At 44.5% G+C, this 18,120-nt stretch overlaps 2 protein-coding genes and 1 long non-coding RNA gene across 3 annotated transcripts in view; 1 reads left to right on the top strand and 2 right to left on the bottom strand.

Annotated features, from left to right (window-relative positions):
* LOC127036169 (carboxyl-terminal PDZ ligand of neuronal nitric oxide synthase protein-like) overlaps nt 1–4,462 on the bottom strand; it is a 61,861-nt gene extending 57,399 nt beyond the window's left edge. The window contains exon 1 of the mRNA XM_050926834.1: nt 4,305–4,462. Coding sequence (XP_050782791.1) covers nt 4,305–4,409 — 105 coding nt within the window. The 5' untranslated portion in view covers nt 4,410–4,462. The remainder of the gene's footprint in view (nt 1–4,304) is intronic.
* Nucleotides 1–18,120, top strand: part of TTLL11 (tubulin tyrosine ligase like 11) — a 209,957-nt gene that overhangs the window by 76,529 nt on the left and 115,308 nt on the right. The window lies entirely within an intron of this gene.
* LOC127036178 (uncharacterized) lies at nt 9,799–18,106 on the bottom strand. Its single transcript, XR_007770037.1, has 3 exons — nt 17,458–18,106; nt 16,043–16,099; nt 9,799–11,373 (listed from the first exon to the last, which is right to left on the bottom strand). It is a non-coding gene; the product is annotated as an uncharacterized LOC127036178 (long non-coding RNA).

Below are 18,120 nucleotides of genomic sequence, written 5' to 3' on the forward strand. Positions count from 1 at the left end.
AGTTGTGGCGATCTAGTACCAGCACCCACCTGCAGCTCCAAATTAAAGCCCAGCGGCCAAAAATGCTGAAGTGTCTATTGATAGTAAGAGTGCAAGGCCACTCAAAAGTCCACGGTTGGGAGGCAGCCATGTCCCAGCACCTCTAGGACGGCAAGGTCCTGGAGCTAGGCACCCAACATTCAAGGCACCTAAAGTCAGTGAACGCTTCAGAAAGTATTGGTCTCAATGTTTTAATGGGCAAGGGGGCTGAGGACCCAGTGCACTGACATCTTCTGAGCCTTCAGCCTTCTGCAAAACTCACGCCCTAGCTGTTCAGTTTGTACCTGGCTCCACTCTGCACTTTCATGTTACATGTTTTAGCCAAATGCCTCCTTGAGCTACAAGACCGTAGATGCCTCGCCAACTGCTCTTGCATACCAGCAGCCAAGTCAGTGTGGTAGCAGAGTAACATCATCTGCTAAGTCGAGGTCTTCAAGGGATGAGAAGAGTGTCCATTTAGTGCCTCTTGGCATGTCTTCTGTTGTATCCCGCATTGGTCAATGGCAATGTTGAAGAGGACTGCAAACCTGACACACTCTGGATATACTCCTGTTTTGACTTCAAAACTGAACTCACTGTGATCAACGCTGCATGTAAAGTTGAAATAGAAGCTTTTGATGATGTTGATTATATGGAAAGGAATTCCATATGCTCACAGAAGAAGAAATCAACATACCCCTAGAGCCCCGACCAGGGTTATTCTATCTACTACCCAAGATCCACAAACCCGGAAATCCTGGATGCCCCATCATCTCGGGCATTGGCACTCTCACTGAAGGACTGTCTGGATATATGGACTCTACTCAGACCCTATGCCACCAGCACTCCCAGCTATCTCCGTGACACCACTGATTTCCTGAGGAAACTACAATGCATTGGTCACCTCCCAGAAAACACCATCCTAGCCACCATGGATGTAGAGGCTCTCTACACAAACATCCCACACACAGATGGAATACAAGCTGTCAGGAACACTATCCCTGACGATGCCACAGCACAACTGGCTGCTGAGCTCTGTGCCTTTATACTTACACACAACTATTTCAAATTTGATGACAATATATATCTCCAGATCAGTGGCACTGCTATGGGCACCCGCATGGCCCCACAATATGCCAATATCTTTATGGCCGACCTGGAACAACGCTTCCTCAGCTCTCGTCCACTCACGCCCCTTCTCTACCTACGCTACATTGATGACATCTTCATCATCTGGACCCATGGGAAGGAGACTCTGGAAAAATTCCACCACGATTTCAACAGCTTCCACCCCACCATCAACCTCAGCCTGGACCAATCTACACGGGAGGTCCACTTTCTTGACACCACGGTGCAAATAAGTGATGGTCACATTAACACCACCCTATATCGAAAACCTACCGACCGCTATGCCTACCTTCATGCCTCCAGCTTCCATCCCGGACACATAACATGATCCATTGTCTACAGCCAAGCACTGAGGTACAACCGCATCTGCTCTAACCCCTCAGACAGAGACCAACACCTACAAAATCTCCACCAAGCATTCTCAAAACTACAATACCCGCACGAGGAAATAAGGAAACAGATCAACAGAGCCAGACGTGTACCCAGAAGCCTCCTTCTGCAAGACAAACCCAAGAAAGAAACCAACAGGACTCCACTGGCCATCACATACAGCCCCCAGCTAAAACCCCTCCAACGCATCATCAAGGATCTACAACCCATCCTGGGCAATGATCCCACACTTTCACAGGCCTTGGGTGGCAGGCCGGTCCTTGCCCACAGACAACCTGCCAACCTGAAACATATTCTCACCAGTAACTGCACACCGCATCATAATAACTCTAGCTCAGGAACCAATCCATGCAACAAACCTCGATGCCAACTCTGCCCACATATCTACACCAGCGACACCATCACAGAACCTAACCAGATCAGCCACACCATCACTGGTTCATTCACCTGCACATCCACCAATGTAATATACGCCATCATATGCCAGCAGTGCCCCTCTGCTATGTACATCGGCCAAACTGGACAGTCTCTACGGAAAAGGATAAATGGACACAAATCAGACATTAGGAATGGCAATATACAAAAACCTGTAGGAGAGCACTTCAATCTCCCTGGCCACACTATTGCAGACCTTAAGGTGGCCATCCTGCAGCAAAAAAACTTCAGGACCAGACTTCAAAGAGAAACTGCTGAGCTTCAGTTCATCTGCAAATTTGACACCATCAGCTCAGGATTGAACAAAGACTGTGAATGGCTTGCCAACTACAGAACCAGTTTCTCCTCTCTTGGTTTTCACACTTCAACTGCTAGAACAGGGCCTCATCCTCCCTGATTGAACTGACCTCGTTATCTCTAGCTTGCTTGCTAGCATATATATACCTGCCCCTGGAAATTTCCACCACATGCATCTGAAGAAGTGGGTATTCACCCACGAAAGCTCATGCTCCAAAACGTCTGTTAGTCTATAAGGTGCCACAGGATTCTTTGCTGCTTTTACAGATCCAGACTAACACGGCTACCCCTCTGATACTTGACATATGCTCACAGAATGCGCCATAAGCTGGTCCTATGAATGCTATCAAAAACCTTCTCAAAGTCTATGGAATTTATGTAGAGTTGCTGCCATTCTAAGCACTGTTCTATTATATTTCATAGAATGAGGATGTGATCTGTGCATCCATGCACTTTCCAAAAACCAGCTTGGCTCTTTTCTGAGAACACTATCAACTGCCTCTGATATATGCTGGACTATCATCTTACATAATACCTTGCTTGACACAGATAAAAGTGCAGAAAGCCTTCATTCTGCAGTTAAAGAACAGGTTTCAAGTACCTGCAGACCTTGATGAAGAGACAGGGAATGCAGATGAGGAGATCAGCAAGCAGTGGGATGAAGTAACATCAATGTATAAACAGAGTAGTGAAGCCTGTCTAAGCCACAGGCAGAAGAGAAGGAAGGAGTGGATTACACCCAGCACACGGAACGCTGTAGAAACCAGATGAGCCCTGAAGAAAAAAGTTTGACGCAAAATCCCAGAAGCTACAGGACAAATATCATGAGCAGCATAGCAGGAGGTCTTTGCGAGAGCGAACAAACAGCATCATATTGATAATTTGGCAACACAAGCAGAGGATGCAGCTGCTCATGGTGAACAAGGAACCCTCTACAAAATGACAAAAAAAAGTCATAATGCCACTACATAAATCCATGGTACACCCACACCTTAAATACTGGGTGCAGTTCTGGTTGCCCCATCTCAAATAAGATATATTGGAATTGGAAAAGATACAGAGAAGGCCAGCAAAAATTATGACAGGCATTGAACAGCTTCCATATGAGGAGAGATTAAAAGACTGGGACTGTTCAGCTTGGGAAAAAGACAACTAAGGAGAGATATGAAAGATGATTTTTAAATTACAAATGGTGCAGAGAAAGTGAACAGGGAAGTGTTACTTACTCATAACACAATAACCAGCAGTTATCCAATGAAATTAACAGGTAGCAGGTTTAAAACAAACAAAAGGAAGCATTTCCTCACACAACGCCCAGTCAACCTGTGGAACTTGCTGCCATGGGATGTTGTGAAGGCCAAAACTATAACTGAGTTCAAAAAGGAATTAAATATGTTCATGCAGGATAAATCCATCAATGACTATTAGCCAAGATGGTCAGCGATCCAACCTCATGGTCTGGCTGTCCTAAGCCTCTGACTGCCAGAAGCTGAGACTGGATGAGGGGATGGATCACTTGACAATTGCCCTGTGCAATTCCCTTTGAAGCATCTGACTTTGGTCCTGGTCGGGAGACAGGATAGTGAGCTGGATGGACCATTGGTCTCACTCAGTAGAGCCACTCTTATATAATCCAAACTATACACCAGTATGGGCTGGGGGACATTGAGCAGCAGAACTCTGCTCCTGTAACTCCCCAGGGCGCGATAAGGGAATAAAGTCACTTGTTCCAGAGGGTAGAGTCCACCCCGATTTCCAGCCCAGCTACCGCGGGATGATTGTACCACTGCCCTTCCCTGCTCTGCCCCCGTAACTCCCTCACGCTCCCGCCCTGCTGCTTTGCAAAGCCAGCTCGGCACTGCCGGACCAGCGAGCAGCCGGGGGGGCGGTTCTCCCCCTGGCACGTTTATCCCGGGGGCACCAGAGCCCTGCTCGGCATTGTCCCCCTGCCCCGGGGGAAGGGGCCGGGGGGGATTAGCCAGCGCTGGACCCCGGCAGCAGGGGAGGGGGCCCCAGCAGGCACCAGCCCGGCTCACCTTGGCCTGGAAGTGGATCCCGTGCTGGAAGGCGTCCTCGTTGTGTAGGGGGACCCGCGAGTCGCAGCCATCGTCCACCAGGTTGTACCTGTTCTTCACCGGCATCTTCCCGGGCGCTCAGGCGCCGCCCAGCCCCGGGGCATCGCCCGCTGCCGGCCCCGAGCCAGCGCCGCGCAGCCCCGGAGCAGGCAGCGGGGCTCGGGCCGCGTTTTGAATGAGATTCCCCCGGCTGCCCGCGGCGCCTCCCGCCCATTGGCCCCAAGTTCCCTCACGTGACGGGCGGGGGCGGGGCTCTGGGGCGGGGGCGGCTGGCTGCAGCAGTGACCGCGGGCGGGAATGGGGGATATGGCCCTGCCCTGCAGCCTGGTCCCCACCCCTGGCCTGGCCATTTTCCCAGCCAGCTCCCTTTTGGTTCAGTTCCTCAGCCCGCCCAGAGGGGACTTGCAGGCACCTGTCTATAGCATCTGCTTCCCGCTCAGGTCCCTGGACCGCCCGGCCTCCCTCATCCCCCCCAGCTGGCAGGATGGAACCTGGCGCAGACCCACTTCACTCTGCTTTCGAGTCGGTTCGCAACCGTTTCACTTTCTCTTTTCCCTGCACTAGCAGTGCGCTGCCAGAGCCAGTGGGACAGGTCACCCCTTTACAAAGAGGCTTTCTGCACCCATCCGGAAAACCAGTAATGAGGACATTTCTATTGGAGTTTAGCCTTATGGAATCTTGTCATGCAAACTCTGCATTGGGGGCTTGCTGGCCTGACAGCGTCCCTTTTAAATACAAAGACATGACTGACCATAATAGTAAGGATCTAACTGAAAAAGCACACAAGGAGCCTGAAACGGAATTGTTAGCTCACCTTATGGTGGAAGTGAAATTTACATCATGGGGCAATTTGTCCCAGGGCACCTTAAAACAGTGAGTGATGTGAACTACAGTGCTAGAGACGTGGCAGGATGAGTTAAGGATGGAATGTCCACTGTAACAGATCTGTCTGTCTTTTCTCTGTATTTTAACACTGGTTTTAGTGTGTGCCGTTTTCCCTACTGTGTACAACTGTGCAAAAAATGATGGAGTCCAAGGCCGTGTCCACACTACAACTTCTAGCCAAGGTTGTAACCAGATATGGCAGGTTCTACCCATGTTTCCTATCAATTCACAATATGGCTAAGGATCTGTTAATAGCCACACCAGTGTAGCACCCCTGCCAGAGGCACAGTGTCACATGGCTGACTTCTCACAGGTGCTGAACCAGTTACAGGTTCTTGCAGTGAAGGATCCTTGCCATCTTTGTGCAACCAGTTTGGCTGGTCCTCTTTCCTTCCAGCCTCTTCTGACATAGGGCATCCCATGGTGTACTGTGTCACACTTTGCTGAGGTTGCTGTGTAGCGCCTATCCCTTGCTGAGGCACTGTGAGGTAGCTGTCCAAATTTCCCAGGATGAACTTATGCAAACAGCAGATGCACAAGCATGGTTGTGATGATGACAGAAAAGCTGAGCCATTTCATGTGCAACTTTCTAAGGCAACCCTGTCACTAATCAGTTGCAAAATTGGGTCTGAAGGTGTAAGTTGAATAGGGCCCAAAAGTCAGAGACATGCTTATCCCTGGGGTAACTCTATTGATTTCAGTAGGGCTGCACCAGGAATTAATCTGGGCCCTTGTTTATGAAGTGAGTGACTATAACCTTTTATCATACAAATATCATCATGCTTAAATATGATCACACACTGTACTCTCTGTGATATCTATTTTAACAAGAGAGAGGTTTTTTTTTTAATGAGTAAAATTCAAGACATGGAGCTTGATCAGTGATATCATAACAGGGTATCTCATTCCAAAACCACAGAGGATGTGGGGTTCCCATTACTGAACTGTAACCTTGTGACTGATACTGCAAGTGTGCCAGCTAACTGATAAATCAAATGATATGCATTGCCAAGTGGTTGTTCTTGGTGTTCTGGTCTCAGATCCTCTGCCAGGGCACCTATATTATTGCAAGAGTTATGACAACAGTCCTTCGCTTTGCCAGCCTGGACCTACCTCCTCCCATTCAGTTATGTACACTTTCTGCCACAGTGGAGACTGTGCTGCTCCAAGCCTCATTCCTATGACTGCGATTGGCCCAAGTGGTTTGGCAGGTTTGAGCACGCACAAGTCAATGGGAGGAAGGCAGCAACCACAAACTAGCCAATTACAGAACCTCATAATTAAGGGAGGGAAGGGCAGCCTGAAGAACTAGTACTGTTTCTATGTACCATTGGTTGGAGTCCATGCATTCAGGAATACCATGGTTGCAAGCAGATCTTCCTCATACTGTGGCTTCACTCAGGGTTGAGTTGGCAATGACAGGTCCTTCAATTAGCCTCTCCTTTGCTATGCTCTTCTGTCTGTCTTGTCTCCAGGCTTCTTTTTTCCCTGGCTATAATATATCACATTTCCCATTTAAATGCACACAGATTTATGCTAATCCTTCATTTGTTCAGAGTACCTCAATATAGGTTTCATTTTACATATGCAATTAAATGAATCTGTTTTTGCTATCGAATGTGCCACTCTTCAGATTCTGTATTGCACCTGCAGATTCATGAGCTCTCTTTAGGCGATAGCTTTTTATGCACACTTGTGTGCTGAATGCTCAGGATGTTTGGCGCTTTTTTCTTTATATTTTCAGGAGTCTTAATTTAATAAAATATGGAAATAAAATCCAACCAGCCTGAATCAATAACCTAGATTATCTTCTTGTGAGTATTGCTGAACTAATGGGATAAGGTGAAATTGTTTAGTTTCCTTAAAACAGAAGAGAATGGCCATTATCCCAACCTCTCATTTAAAACTGCCTTCTAGCACTGCTGCTGCTGCTGTTTCGTATATGTGAGCCTCAAAGAATTTCTTGGAGCTCACATGGGAGACTTCTTTGACTCTTGTTCACTGAATGGGAGGCAGTGCATCTAGGCCAGGAGTAGGCAACCTATGGCACGAGTGCCCAAGGCGGCACGCTAGCTGATTTTCAGTGGCACTCATACTGCCCGGGTCCTGGCCACCGGTCCAGGGGGCTCTGCATTTTAATTTAATTTTATATGAAGCTTCTTAAAAATTTAAAAAACCTTATTTACTTTACATGCAACAATAGTTTAGTTATACATTATAGACTTATAGAAAGAGACCTTCTAAAAACATTAAAATGTATTACTGGCACGCGAAACCTTAATTTAGAGTGAATAAATGAAGACTCAGCACAGCACTTCTGAAATGTTGCTGACCCCTGATCTAGGCATTGTCTACACTAGCCAGTTAGTGTGCTAACCTTGCATGCCTGTAATACACCATGCGTAAAATCCTGGCTTCATTTAAGTCAAACGCAAAACTCCCATTGACTTCACTGGGGACAGGCTTTCACCCCAATTTCTAGTCACAATCGCTATCCATGGTGCTCAGGTTTCCTACTACCACTTGGTTTGTCCCTGCTGTATACAAAGCTAGCCACTGTGTCACAACCCTGGCCCTCAGTCTCAGTGGAAAGCCATAGGAGGTGTAGTTCCAAACAGCAGACATCATAAACCACAGACATTATAGACTTGCTGCAGGGAGCTGTGCTGAGTATAATGGGACAGGTGCAATATTTCAGCCCCTACGATGCTGGCAGAGGATGATGCGTTCGGGTCTTCCAATGATAGCAACCGTGGGAGCCCAATGGGCCAAGTTAGACAAACATGCTGGTTAAAAAGACCACAGTGAAGCCCCTCTTCCCACATAGCTCAAATTCCTGAGGCCTTTCATATGGCCTCTGATTTTAGTGGTGACTGCTGTTGTTTCAGCTATCTCTGAACAAAGGCTTAGTTAATTGTTTCTTCCTTTAGCCTGTATGGAAGGCAGCTGCCACACCTACCGGCTTCAAAAAGGTTTCTTCCAGCTCCCAACGAACCTAACAATTGGGACAAGGGGTTTACCTCTCGTATCTTACATGGACACTGGAACCTTTTAAAGGAAGACTTTTTAAAGAACAATTTATTTCTTTAGGAAGTGTTCACAGGTTTACAAATCCTTGATATGTAAATATCAGAAACAAAACAACAGTGAGCTTTTGTTTAAAGAGACATTATACAGTAACAGTACATAAGAACATAAGAATGGTCCTACTGGGTCAGACCAAAGGTCCATCTTGCCCAATATCCTGTCTTCCGACAGTGGCCAGTGCCAGGTGCCCCAGAGGGAAAGAACAGAACAGGTAATCATCAAGTGATCCATCCCCCGTCGCTCATTCTCAGCTACTGGAAAACAGCGGCTAGGGACACCATTCCGGCCCATCATCAGATCTCTCCGCTTAACAGGGTGTTGCCATATAGCAGAGTAAGCATCATTACAACACCCATTACATGTCATTTCTAGGCCTTGTCTACACTGCCACTTTACAGCGCTGCAATGTTCTTGCTCAGAGGTGTGAAAAAACACACCCCAAGCACTGCAAGTTTCAGCGCTGTAAAGTGGCAGTGTAGACAGTGCATCAGCGCTGGTAGCCACGACTACACAGCTACATAAAAGCACTTCTGCGGCAGCGCTCTAACGTTGCTAGTCAAGACATACCCCTAGTGACTTTATTAAGCTGAGAGTATGTCTACACTAGAAACACTACAGTGGCACAGATGCACTGTTGCAGCTCTGCTCCTGCAATATTGACACTTACTACAGTGACCGAAGGGCTGCTGCAGTCTCTTTAGTAAATCCACCTCTCCGAGAGGCAGAAGCTAAATTGACAGAAAAGTTCTCCTGTCAACCTAGTGCTGTCTACACTTGGGCTTAGATTGGCTTAACTACATCTCTCAGGGGCATGATTTTTTTTTTCACACCCCTGAGCAAAGTAGCTAGATCATCCTAAGTTTTAGGTGTAGAGCAGGCCTGAGTGAAGTCTCTGATTACACACATTTAATAGACCAAAAAGCCTGGTTTTGATGTCGCAGATTATCTTCCCCCTTTCTGTTAATGTTTTTATACTTGCAAGAATGACTTGTTTCTGTATTGCAGAGCTATGCTGATTAAAACAATAAATAACATGGCTTAGCAAAAACAACAAGCCAGACCTAGGGTAATGCTAGTGAAAATCTTTATTACAGGAGACACTTTCAGAGCCTACTAGCAAGACCTGAAAGCCCTATGCACTTTACTCCCAGCACAGTATATTTGATCTCCTCTTAACCTTTCGTCACACCAGTTTTAGCAGTACAATACCTCCAATACCAGCTAGTGGGGTAGCAAGAGTACCATGGGCAGGTGAGGTCTTAAAGCTAGGTCCTCAAGTGGTCTGACAGACAGCCTTATAAGATTTAAAAGGTTAATTTACTTACCGCTAATTATGAGATGGGAGTTTGTTTGCAAAGCAGAGTCTGCTGTGTATGTTTACAAAGAACAGGAAACAGACAGTGTTCCCTCACTTTCAGGATACTGAAAGACAGTGGGTATTGAGGTGAGGTTTGTACGATGAAGAGGGGATCTGGGACAGATGTGAAGTTGGGGATCAAAATCCAGTAGTTTATATGTATCTTTGAGACATTAATTTAAAGGCCGCTAAATCTAAAACATGCATGTTGCGGGGGGTGGGGCGGGAGGGGACGACAACAACAACTCTGGCTTCGTTCCTGGAGAGAGGTAAATAAAAATGAAGCATTTGGGGCCGGAATCAAAGTCTTTAATTGACTTAAATGGATTCTGGATCAGGGCTTTAATATTTATTTAAATGTTGGAGTGGATTTTTTTTTGCATAACAAGCCCAGAACAAATTCCAAAAGCCTGCCCGCCTTCCCACAGCAAAGCAAGATGGTCTGAAGAATGTAGGGGAAGGGAGAGAGGACACCATCATAATGGGCGTAACATTTTAAGACTGCACATTTAACCAAATAAATAAAATGCAAGTCCTGATTGTATTTCCAAAGCTTGAGACATTCAGTACTTCACGGTGAAGGTTTTTTGGTTGTTTTCCATCCAATCATTCACTTTACCCTCAGAACACAGAGAATCAGAAATAAGCATTGTTGTTAAAAGACAGAAAAATCTGTCAGTTTCACTTGATGTCTGCAAGCAGGGCTCACAGAATCGGGACAGGGATGAAAAAGGAACATGAACTGGCATTACCAGCCAGCTCTTCACACATCTCAGGAATTCTCTTCAGCCTTGACATGCTGCCATGGGTTTCACTGGAAAGCCAGAAGATCCCATATATGCTCCTCTTCTCCATTGCCCTAGGAGCTGATGCTTTCTAGCAGTTAGAGCAAACTTGGAAACAAGGAGCGGGCTGTATTTCTGTTCCTGAGTAAGGCAATGTCTGACCTTGATCAAAAAACCTGACTTTGTGCTTTAATTTAACACAGAACATTGGTAACAAAGCAGGAACATTAACCATGTGCTGAACCTGAGCTGAGCTTTTCTGCATGAAAAAAGATGGATGAATTAGTTCACAGCTGGCTGAAGATTTTGACCCTGGATTCCTCTTGTGTGTTCCACATCAGGCAGCTCCCTTCCTTGTTATTCAGGACAGTAAGGTGATACACTACAATCCTGGTTAGCCAAAAATACCTGGAGACACCCTCACATGCCTGTAAATGCTAAGGTTTGATATAACCCAAAGGAGCAGGTTAGATAAATAAGGTTCTATTGGTTGAAATTAGCTGGTATTTCCCTTAGCTGCGGTGGGGTTTGGCTTAGTGGTCTAAGTGTCTCATTTACCAGCCTAATGCTGCCTGGAAATGGAGGTTCAAATCCTGTAGTGGGGTTTAGATGAAAATAGGGCAAACTCCTGGGCAGAATCTTGTAGTGAGTTTCTTGAGCTGCCATATGAACCAAATCCAGATGTGACATGTGGACCAGGCTGGATAGCACTGTCATTGTTTCATCACTGTCAGTCCCTCTCTCTCAGTGTCACATATCTGCTTGGCTGGTGGAGGTGCTGTTTGGTTAGATGGTTATACAGATTTGTGGTGTTCAGGGAGAAACAGAAGCCTAATGTCTTGAAGGTTCAGATTTGTAGTGTAGCCAGAAAATCTCTCCATTACAACTGCAAGCCTCTTTCATGCATGGCCAGTTCCTAAGTTATGTACAAGAGGATTCAGGAATGAGAAATGTCATCTACTATTATGCATATTTTCATCATCTTCTATCATGCAAATTTTGTCCAAAGTATGCAGACATTGTTTTGTTTGCATATGTAGGTCAACCACAAATCTTCGGTGGTCTAACATAAACATTGTGAGCATATGCTTATGTAAACTAATTTAAACCCAGCCTGGGAAGTATAATTACAACAGACACATTTCCCAAAGACAGACTGTATTTACCAGACGTATTTTCTTCTGGCTTTTTAATTTTTAAAACATTGTTTTCCTGTTGACCAGTAAAGGCACAATTATATAAAAAAACAACCTCCCACCATGGTTACAGAAGGAACCGCTTACTATAGAGCAAAATGGACAGTTCCTATGGATAACTTATTTGATTAACTTTTCCTTGTGTCTGTTTGTGAATTGTCCATGAATGTACCATAGATTTTCTCAAATTTACTCCTTATTCAAAATGATTTGCAGAGTAACATCTGCAAATAATTCTTGTTCTGCAGCTTGCAGGAGACCAGTTTGGTGTTGGTGCTGATACAAAAGTTGTGATCTTTTTTTTTTTTTTGGAAATCACAGGTCTCATGATATTTGATGTTGATCCTAAATACCTGCATTCTGGAGTCCTGTGATTACATGACAATCTCAGCTTTCATTTTTTAAAAGAAGTAAGTTGCTAGTTTTCATGACTACAGGAAAAAGCATGAAATTGTGACCCAAGTTCACCGTAAAGACTTAGAAACCAGAGGGAAAATAAAAAGATCCCCAAATTTATTATTCACAAAATTCCCATGAATTTTAAGATAATCTCCTGATGTTCTTTGAAGGCTGACTCATGAGTTTTGCATGCTTGGAGCTTGCAGTGCTGTTGATATTCCTAATGTGTTGTTTTGATTGGACACATCATAGGGTACACATCAGTTTCCTGACTGCGCAATCATAACTTGTAGAATCAGGTTCTCAGATGTTTAAGGATCAAAAACAGTCATTTAGCATTAGTCAGTGAAATAATTGTGCTTATATAGTAGCATTAAGGCTTCTACCTTTAGTGGCTTCTACCAGCCATTCAGTGGCAATATGATCACACAGGAGTAGCCCTGATATCTATCCAGTACTGAGCAGTTGTTACATATGCACCTTTTGGGAAGGCACGGACATGCATGGAATATACCATGCTACACATGACCCAATAAAGCATGAATCAGCACAGGGATGAGCCCAGCTTTTAGCTAGGAGATAGACAGAGTATGGTACAATCTGAACTCGCAGCCTGCCTGCCACTTCCCTGCGGGGTGAGACTGCCATCTGTGTGATTTGATAGCCCTCTTTTACAGTAATACAGTTACAAAGGCCATTCAAGTAGGACTCAAATCCAGGCCTCTTACTGGCCAGATTACTCCATTATCAGGTACAGTACTGGGACTGGATAATGTATTGGCTAATGTGTATGAGAGCACCACCGTGTCCTCAGATGACAGAATGTCAGACCTTATCTGATTTGTGCTATCATGGTGGTCCCCTGTATTGTCAGGCCCACGAAGCTGACATGGCTACTGCTAGATGTAAAAGCAGCAAAGAGTCCTATGGCACCTTATAGACTAACAGATGTATTGGAGCATGAGCTTTCGTGGGTGAATACCCACTTTGTTGAAGCGGGTATCGGAAGAAGTGGGTAATCACCCACGAAAGCTCATGCTCCAATATGTCTGTTAGTCTATAAGGTGCCACAGGACTCTTTGCTGCTTTTACAGATCCAGACTAACACAGCGACCCCTCTGATGCTAGATGTAAGAGTTTCTTCAGGTAAAAACACTTCATAAATATTTTTCCCATCATAGTTCTACATATGAACTAATGGGTCTATAGCTCCTACAGGGAATATGTGTCTGAGCTTTATTACACAAGGATTGCTTGAGCAAATATCTCTGGATGAGGGGCTCTCTAGGATATAAATCTGTGCACACAGAAACTTTCAATTTCCCTTGACCTTACAAGAGAGAGAGATTTTAAAAATTCAGGCTTGTTTGTCCCCTGCCACTATTTCTAACCTGCAATAAACAGCATGATACATGCTCCTTCTGCTGTGCCATTGCTACCTTATTACTAGTCAACCTATGCTTTACTCCCTTACCTTGCAGTAGAGGAATACTACATACAGTCTGACTTCACACCATACAGTACATACCATCCCCAATTATCTCAACAGGAAATGAAGGTTTTATGCATGCAGCATAAAGCAAACCAGTTATCTGGTTTATGACTGGGTAGAAGTAGGTAGTGAATTATTAATCTTTTAGAAACATGGCTCTATCAAAACTTTATATCTAAATACTCCTATGCAGTCATTTTGTTTGGCATCTTTGGGGCATTTCCAGTGCTCAAAAAGCTAGTCAGTGTTTGGGCCCATGTCAGCTAAATCCATGGTTTTCCTTCAGCATTTCTGACATCTGTGATGAAAAAGCTCTAACATACACTACAAAGCATTGTCCCGGGGGGGGGTAGATGGTTCAGGAGGCTGATAATAGGATAAGGAGCCTTTCACTTTTAGGTCACCAGTTTAAATCCCACCCTAGCTGGCAGTCACCAGCAGTTGCTACCATCTGGTGGCTGTTTGGCGATCTGCGTGACATGAGTTGTGAATCATAATTGTGGCGTGAGAGGTGTTGGCGAACAGCTGTCATCACTAAAATCAGCACTAGAATTGGCACCCTTTTAGGCAGTCTCAACAGAGACACCAAGACTGAATGAGTGATGAGAAAAGAGACTCCTCTTTTCCTCCCAGAGGTGGTCCCTTCAGAAAAGGGCTTAGATGTTCGCTGGTTTGTGTGGGACATTACCATGATCTGTGCTGTATCTGATGGATAGAAGACATTAGCTTCTGGGTCTGTGAAATCAGCAGTTCTGTATTCACACACTACAAAGATTCTTCCTGATATGAAGAGCCCAACATTAATCTTAAAAGGACACATGCATAAGGAACAACATCTGGAGAGACTGTACCTGCCCAAGGCACAATTTCCTCCTGGTACAGCTCTGGGCTCCTCCTCAGGGCTTTACCATAAAAGTCATGCTCTCAGGGAATCTTGCGAGTTTTTCATTAAGAATCTGTTCAGCTTTTCAAGCAGCCAAGGCACTACATTTAATAGCCACCTGGCGATGACTGACACTTTCTTAGGTAGAGTCTTCCCCTAATTAATCTCTCAGTGCCCTTCAGGGAGTAGATGTCAGAAGGATAGATACTGCAATTGGATTTTTAAAAGATGTGGCTAATTTTATGATCTCAGGTGACGCTATGCAGGCTGCTATAAGATGTCATCAGGGTGATTAAACTTCATGCTTTGTGATGTGCACTGAGTTGCTGTCCACCTGTGGGAAAGGGTCACTCCTGTTCCTACTTCAGCAGAATCATATGATTAGCCAGGTACATTGTTTTCTATTTCCCTCTTTTCTGTGAAACAGGAGATGGTGATGGCGGATGAAGATGGGATACCAATCTTTAGACACAGTCTTGTTCCTAAAATCTGACCTTCTCTGGTAACTCCTGGAATCCTATCTTCTGTACTTAGAATTCCCCAGGTAGCATTTTAATTTTCCTGACAGTGCTTTTCCTTTCTACTTCCCACCATTGTCTAGATGTCCTTTTAAAAATTATATATATATATACCTTTTATTAACGTGATTCTTCCTCACCTCCCATTCAGCCCTGTCCCCTTTGCCACATAAATAACATGATTCCAGTGACTGATAGCATGGTCTGAGCTACCATCTTGTCCTGAATTCTAATTAGTTCTGGAGATCCTTCTTTCTCACACATAATATTTTATTTTTTTGTAACAGAATAGTGTGGTACACTTCCTGGAGTAACAAATAAATTTCACAGCAGATTGCAGTGCCACCTACAGGTTAAGTGAAAACATGTCATCCAGGATTTGTTTCCTATTTTACTTTACTAATCGCAAAAAGAAGACATACTTCTGTTATTTAAAAAACTATTCCTCAGCTTCCCCCAGGAGTTTTCAGATTCATTGTCTTTCCTGAATTAATATTTTGATATATTTGATTTAACTGTGCATAAACCAAAGTATTATATTTGCTTATTTTATATGTCTATAAGAGCAATTGTTTTCACTGAAAAATGCCAATTTTCATGCTATCCATCTGATCCATTAAAATAACTTGGGTAGTTCTTTGTTTGGGGAGTTCAATGTCTTGAATCTCATCTATAAACTTACTGGCAATCTGTGCAGATCACAGAGCACTGGTGTGATGAAACTCACTTTATTAAGAGTATTGCTGCCTTCTGTATTAGCTTCAGTTTCCGAGTTATCTCAGTATGCAAAGCATTACAATCCTCTAGTATCAAAGTAACAAAAGGTCGTATTGGCCAGCTCTGTATTAGCTAAATTAGGTATGTCGGATTAGTAGCTTAATTAACAATATTCCTACATACTAGATTCATACTTTGAAATTGGACTTCCTTAAGTTCTGCCCTTGTTTATATCAATCTTACAGTAAATGATTCAGGTATTTTCTGATGAAAGACGTCAGTTTGGCAAAGCTGGAAATGGTTGTTCTCTAATGGCAGAACAGATACAGCCAAGCCATGAGCCTGTAAATTTCCCCACATTGTTTTGCCAAAGGTCTTACCTCTGCCAGCACATTCATTCTCTGAAGCCCGTTCAGTGCATCATCCCTCTGTTGACCCTGTGAACAAGGGGGCCAATTAATGATGGTGATTTTGGGGATGATTTTAGGTCCTGAGCTAGACTATATCCAACCCATTTTATGTTGGACTGTGAACAGCCTTTATTTTATTAATTTTTATTAATATTACTATTTTATTTATTTATTATGCTACCAAGCCATCCATCAAGAAAGCCAAGTTCAGCAATTCCTTTTCAGCAACAATTAATATGTACGTTACTAAGAAAGACCGGCCGATTTTGGAGTGCGTGTATTTTGAAGGAGATATAAAGGGTTTAGAAACACAAGTGCCCTCCAAGATCAAGATTCCTGAACAGCCAGTTCTGTTTTAGTACAGGTTAATGTAGGAGACTGTCATTCTGCAAACACAGGAATGGCGGCTTCCTGTGCTGCTCTCTGATTTTGCACCTTGAATTATTATTTTTAGGCGAGCAAAGGACATGTCTGACTCTAAGGAGATGTTATTATTCTAGTGCACACATCTAATCTCAGCACGAGTCATTTCAGAGAAAGGGAAAGGAAATCCACCATGATGATGAAGAGCCTCAGTCACTGCTGCAGAACATTGTACTGGCTCTGGCCTAGTGGAGCTGTGCCTGTGATGAATCTCGTCAAGCCCAAACTAGAGTGGCTAATAAGAAATCATACCACTTTACTCTTCCCATCTACCTCTCCTATTCTACATGGCCCATCTGTAAAAGCCAGACTGGCAGGAGAGTTGGGAAAGGGGGAGGTCAGGCTGGGCGTCTGCTGGGCTGTACTAGATTTTTTAAAATGTATCCTGAAACTAAAGACAGAGATTTGATAATCCATGTCTAAGGGTGAATGTTCCTTGGCTGGCCTGGGATTTTTGTGGAGAGGTCATCCCTTCCATCACTGAAAATGTTCACTGCAAAGGAGGGAGACAAAGATCCCTACACAGGGTAACTTCCACAACATTTGCTGGGGGGAGGATACATATGCTCCCTGCTAATCGTAAAGGGATTAATTTGCAGGCCTCAGTCCCTGCACACCATGCTAAACACTGCCCTCAGTAAGTCCTCCCATGAAAGCCTTCTGTGACACTGCACCCCATATTCTTCAGTCATATTATTATATGATTATGACATAGTTATGATGTATTTTATGCAAGTCATGTGATATGTCACTGAAAATGTTATGATTTGCTGAATATGACTATCCTATTTGTATGCATGATTCATTTTTGTATCTGAAGTTATGAATATTGACTATGTCTCTATTTCAAACGTAGTTACACCTGGGGAACACCCACTAGACAAGATACTTTCATTCTAGATAGTGGATGGGGAACGGGCCATTAAGAAAACAATAGTCCTTAGGAGAAGCTTATTTCGCACCTGGGGAGCCGTCCTGAGAATGTTACAAACAGCCTCCAGTAATGGCTGATTTGACTCTGCAAGGACATATGATGAGACCGCATGTCTCTAGACTCCATCCTGGGATGTCAGTGTTTTTCCACAGATGAGGCTGGGAACCAAGCTTAGAAACAAAGGGTTCCCACCGTATGCAAAAGCTTTATAAGGCGGGGTGTGACATCATCTGGTGTTCTTCACTCCCCACACCAGCAGACTCCTGGAAACACCTGAGGAACAAAGACTGAACTGGGGGAAGTGCTGGACCCCAGTTAAAGGGCTTTTTGGCCTGTGACTGGACCACCTGGGGAGTCCAAGCTGTAAGCAGGTGCAGCTTGTCCCTTACGCTGCTGCAGTTCAGGTGACTGTAGTACATTACATAACCCACTAGTACTGTGGGTCAACCAATTAACCCGTCTTCCCCTGTCCTCCAAAAGAAATTCCCCACAGGAGGGATTCCTGAGTGTTTGGCACCCAGGACAGGGCTCTCTCCACTTCTTTTCTTTTTTTTCCCACTTCCAAGATGGCTACCTTGATAGCGTCAGGTCTATTGGCTCAGAGCTTGCCTCCTACTTCCAAAATGGCCTCCTTCATAGCTTCGGTCCTACTGGGGAATAGCTTTCTGCCCATTGCAAAGATGGTAGCCGG

The sequence above is a fragment of the Gopherus flavomarginatus genome, chromosome 17, assembly GCF_025201925.1.
Source record: "Gopherus flavomarginatus isolate rGopFla2 chromosome 17, rGopFla2.mat.asm, whole genome shotgun sequence".
Lineage (NCBI taxonomy): Eukaryota > Metazoa > Chordata > Testudines > Testudinidae > Gopherus > Gopherus flavomarginatus.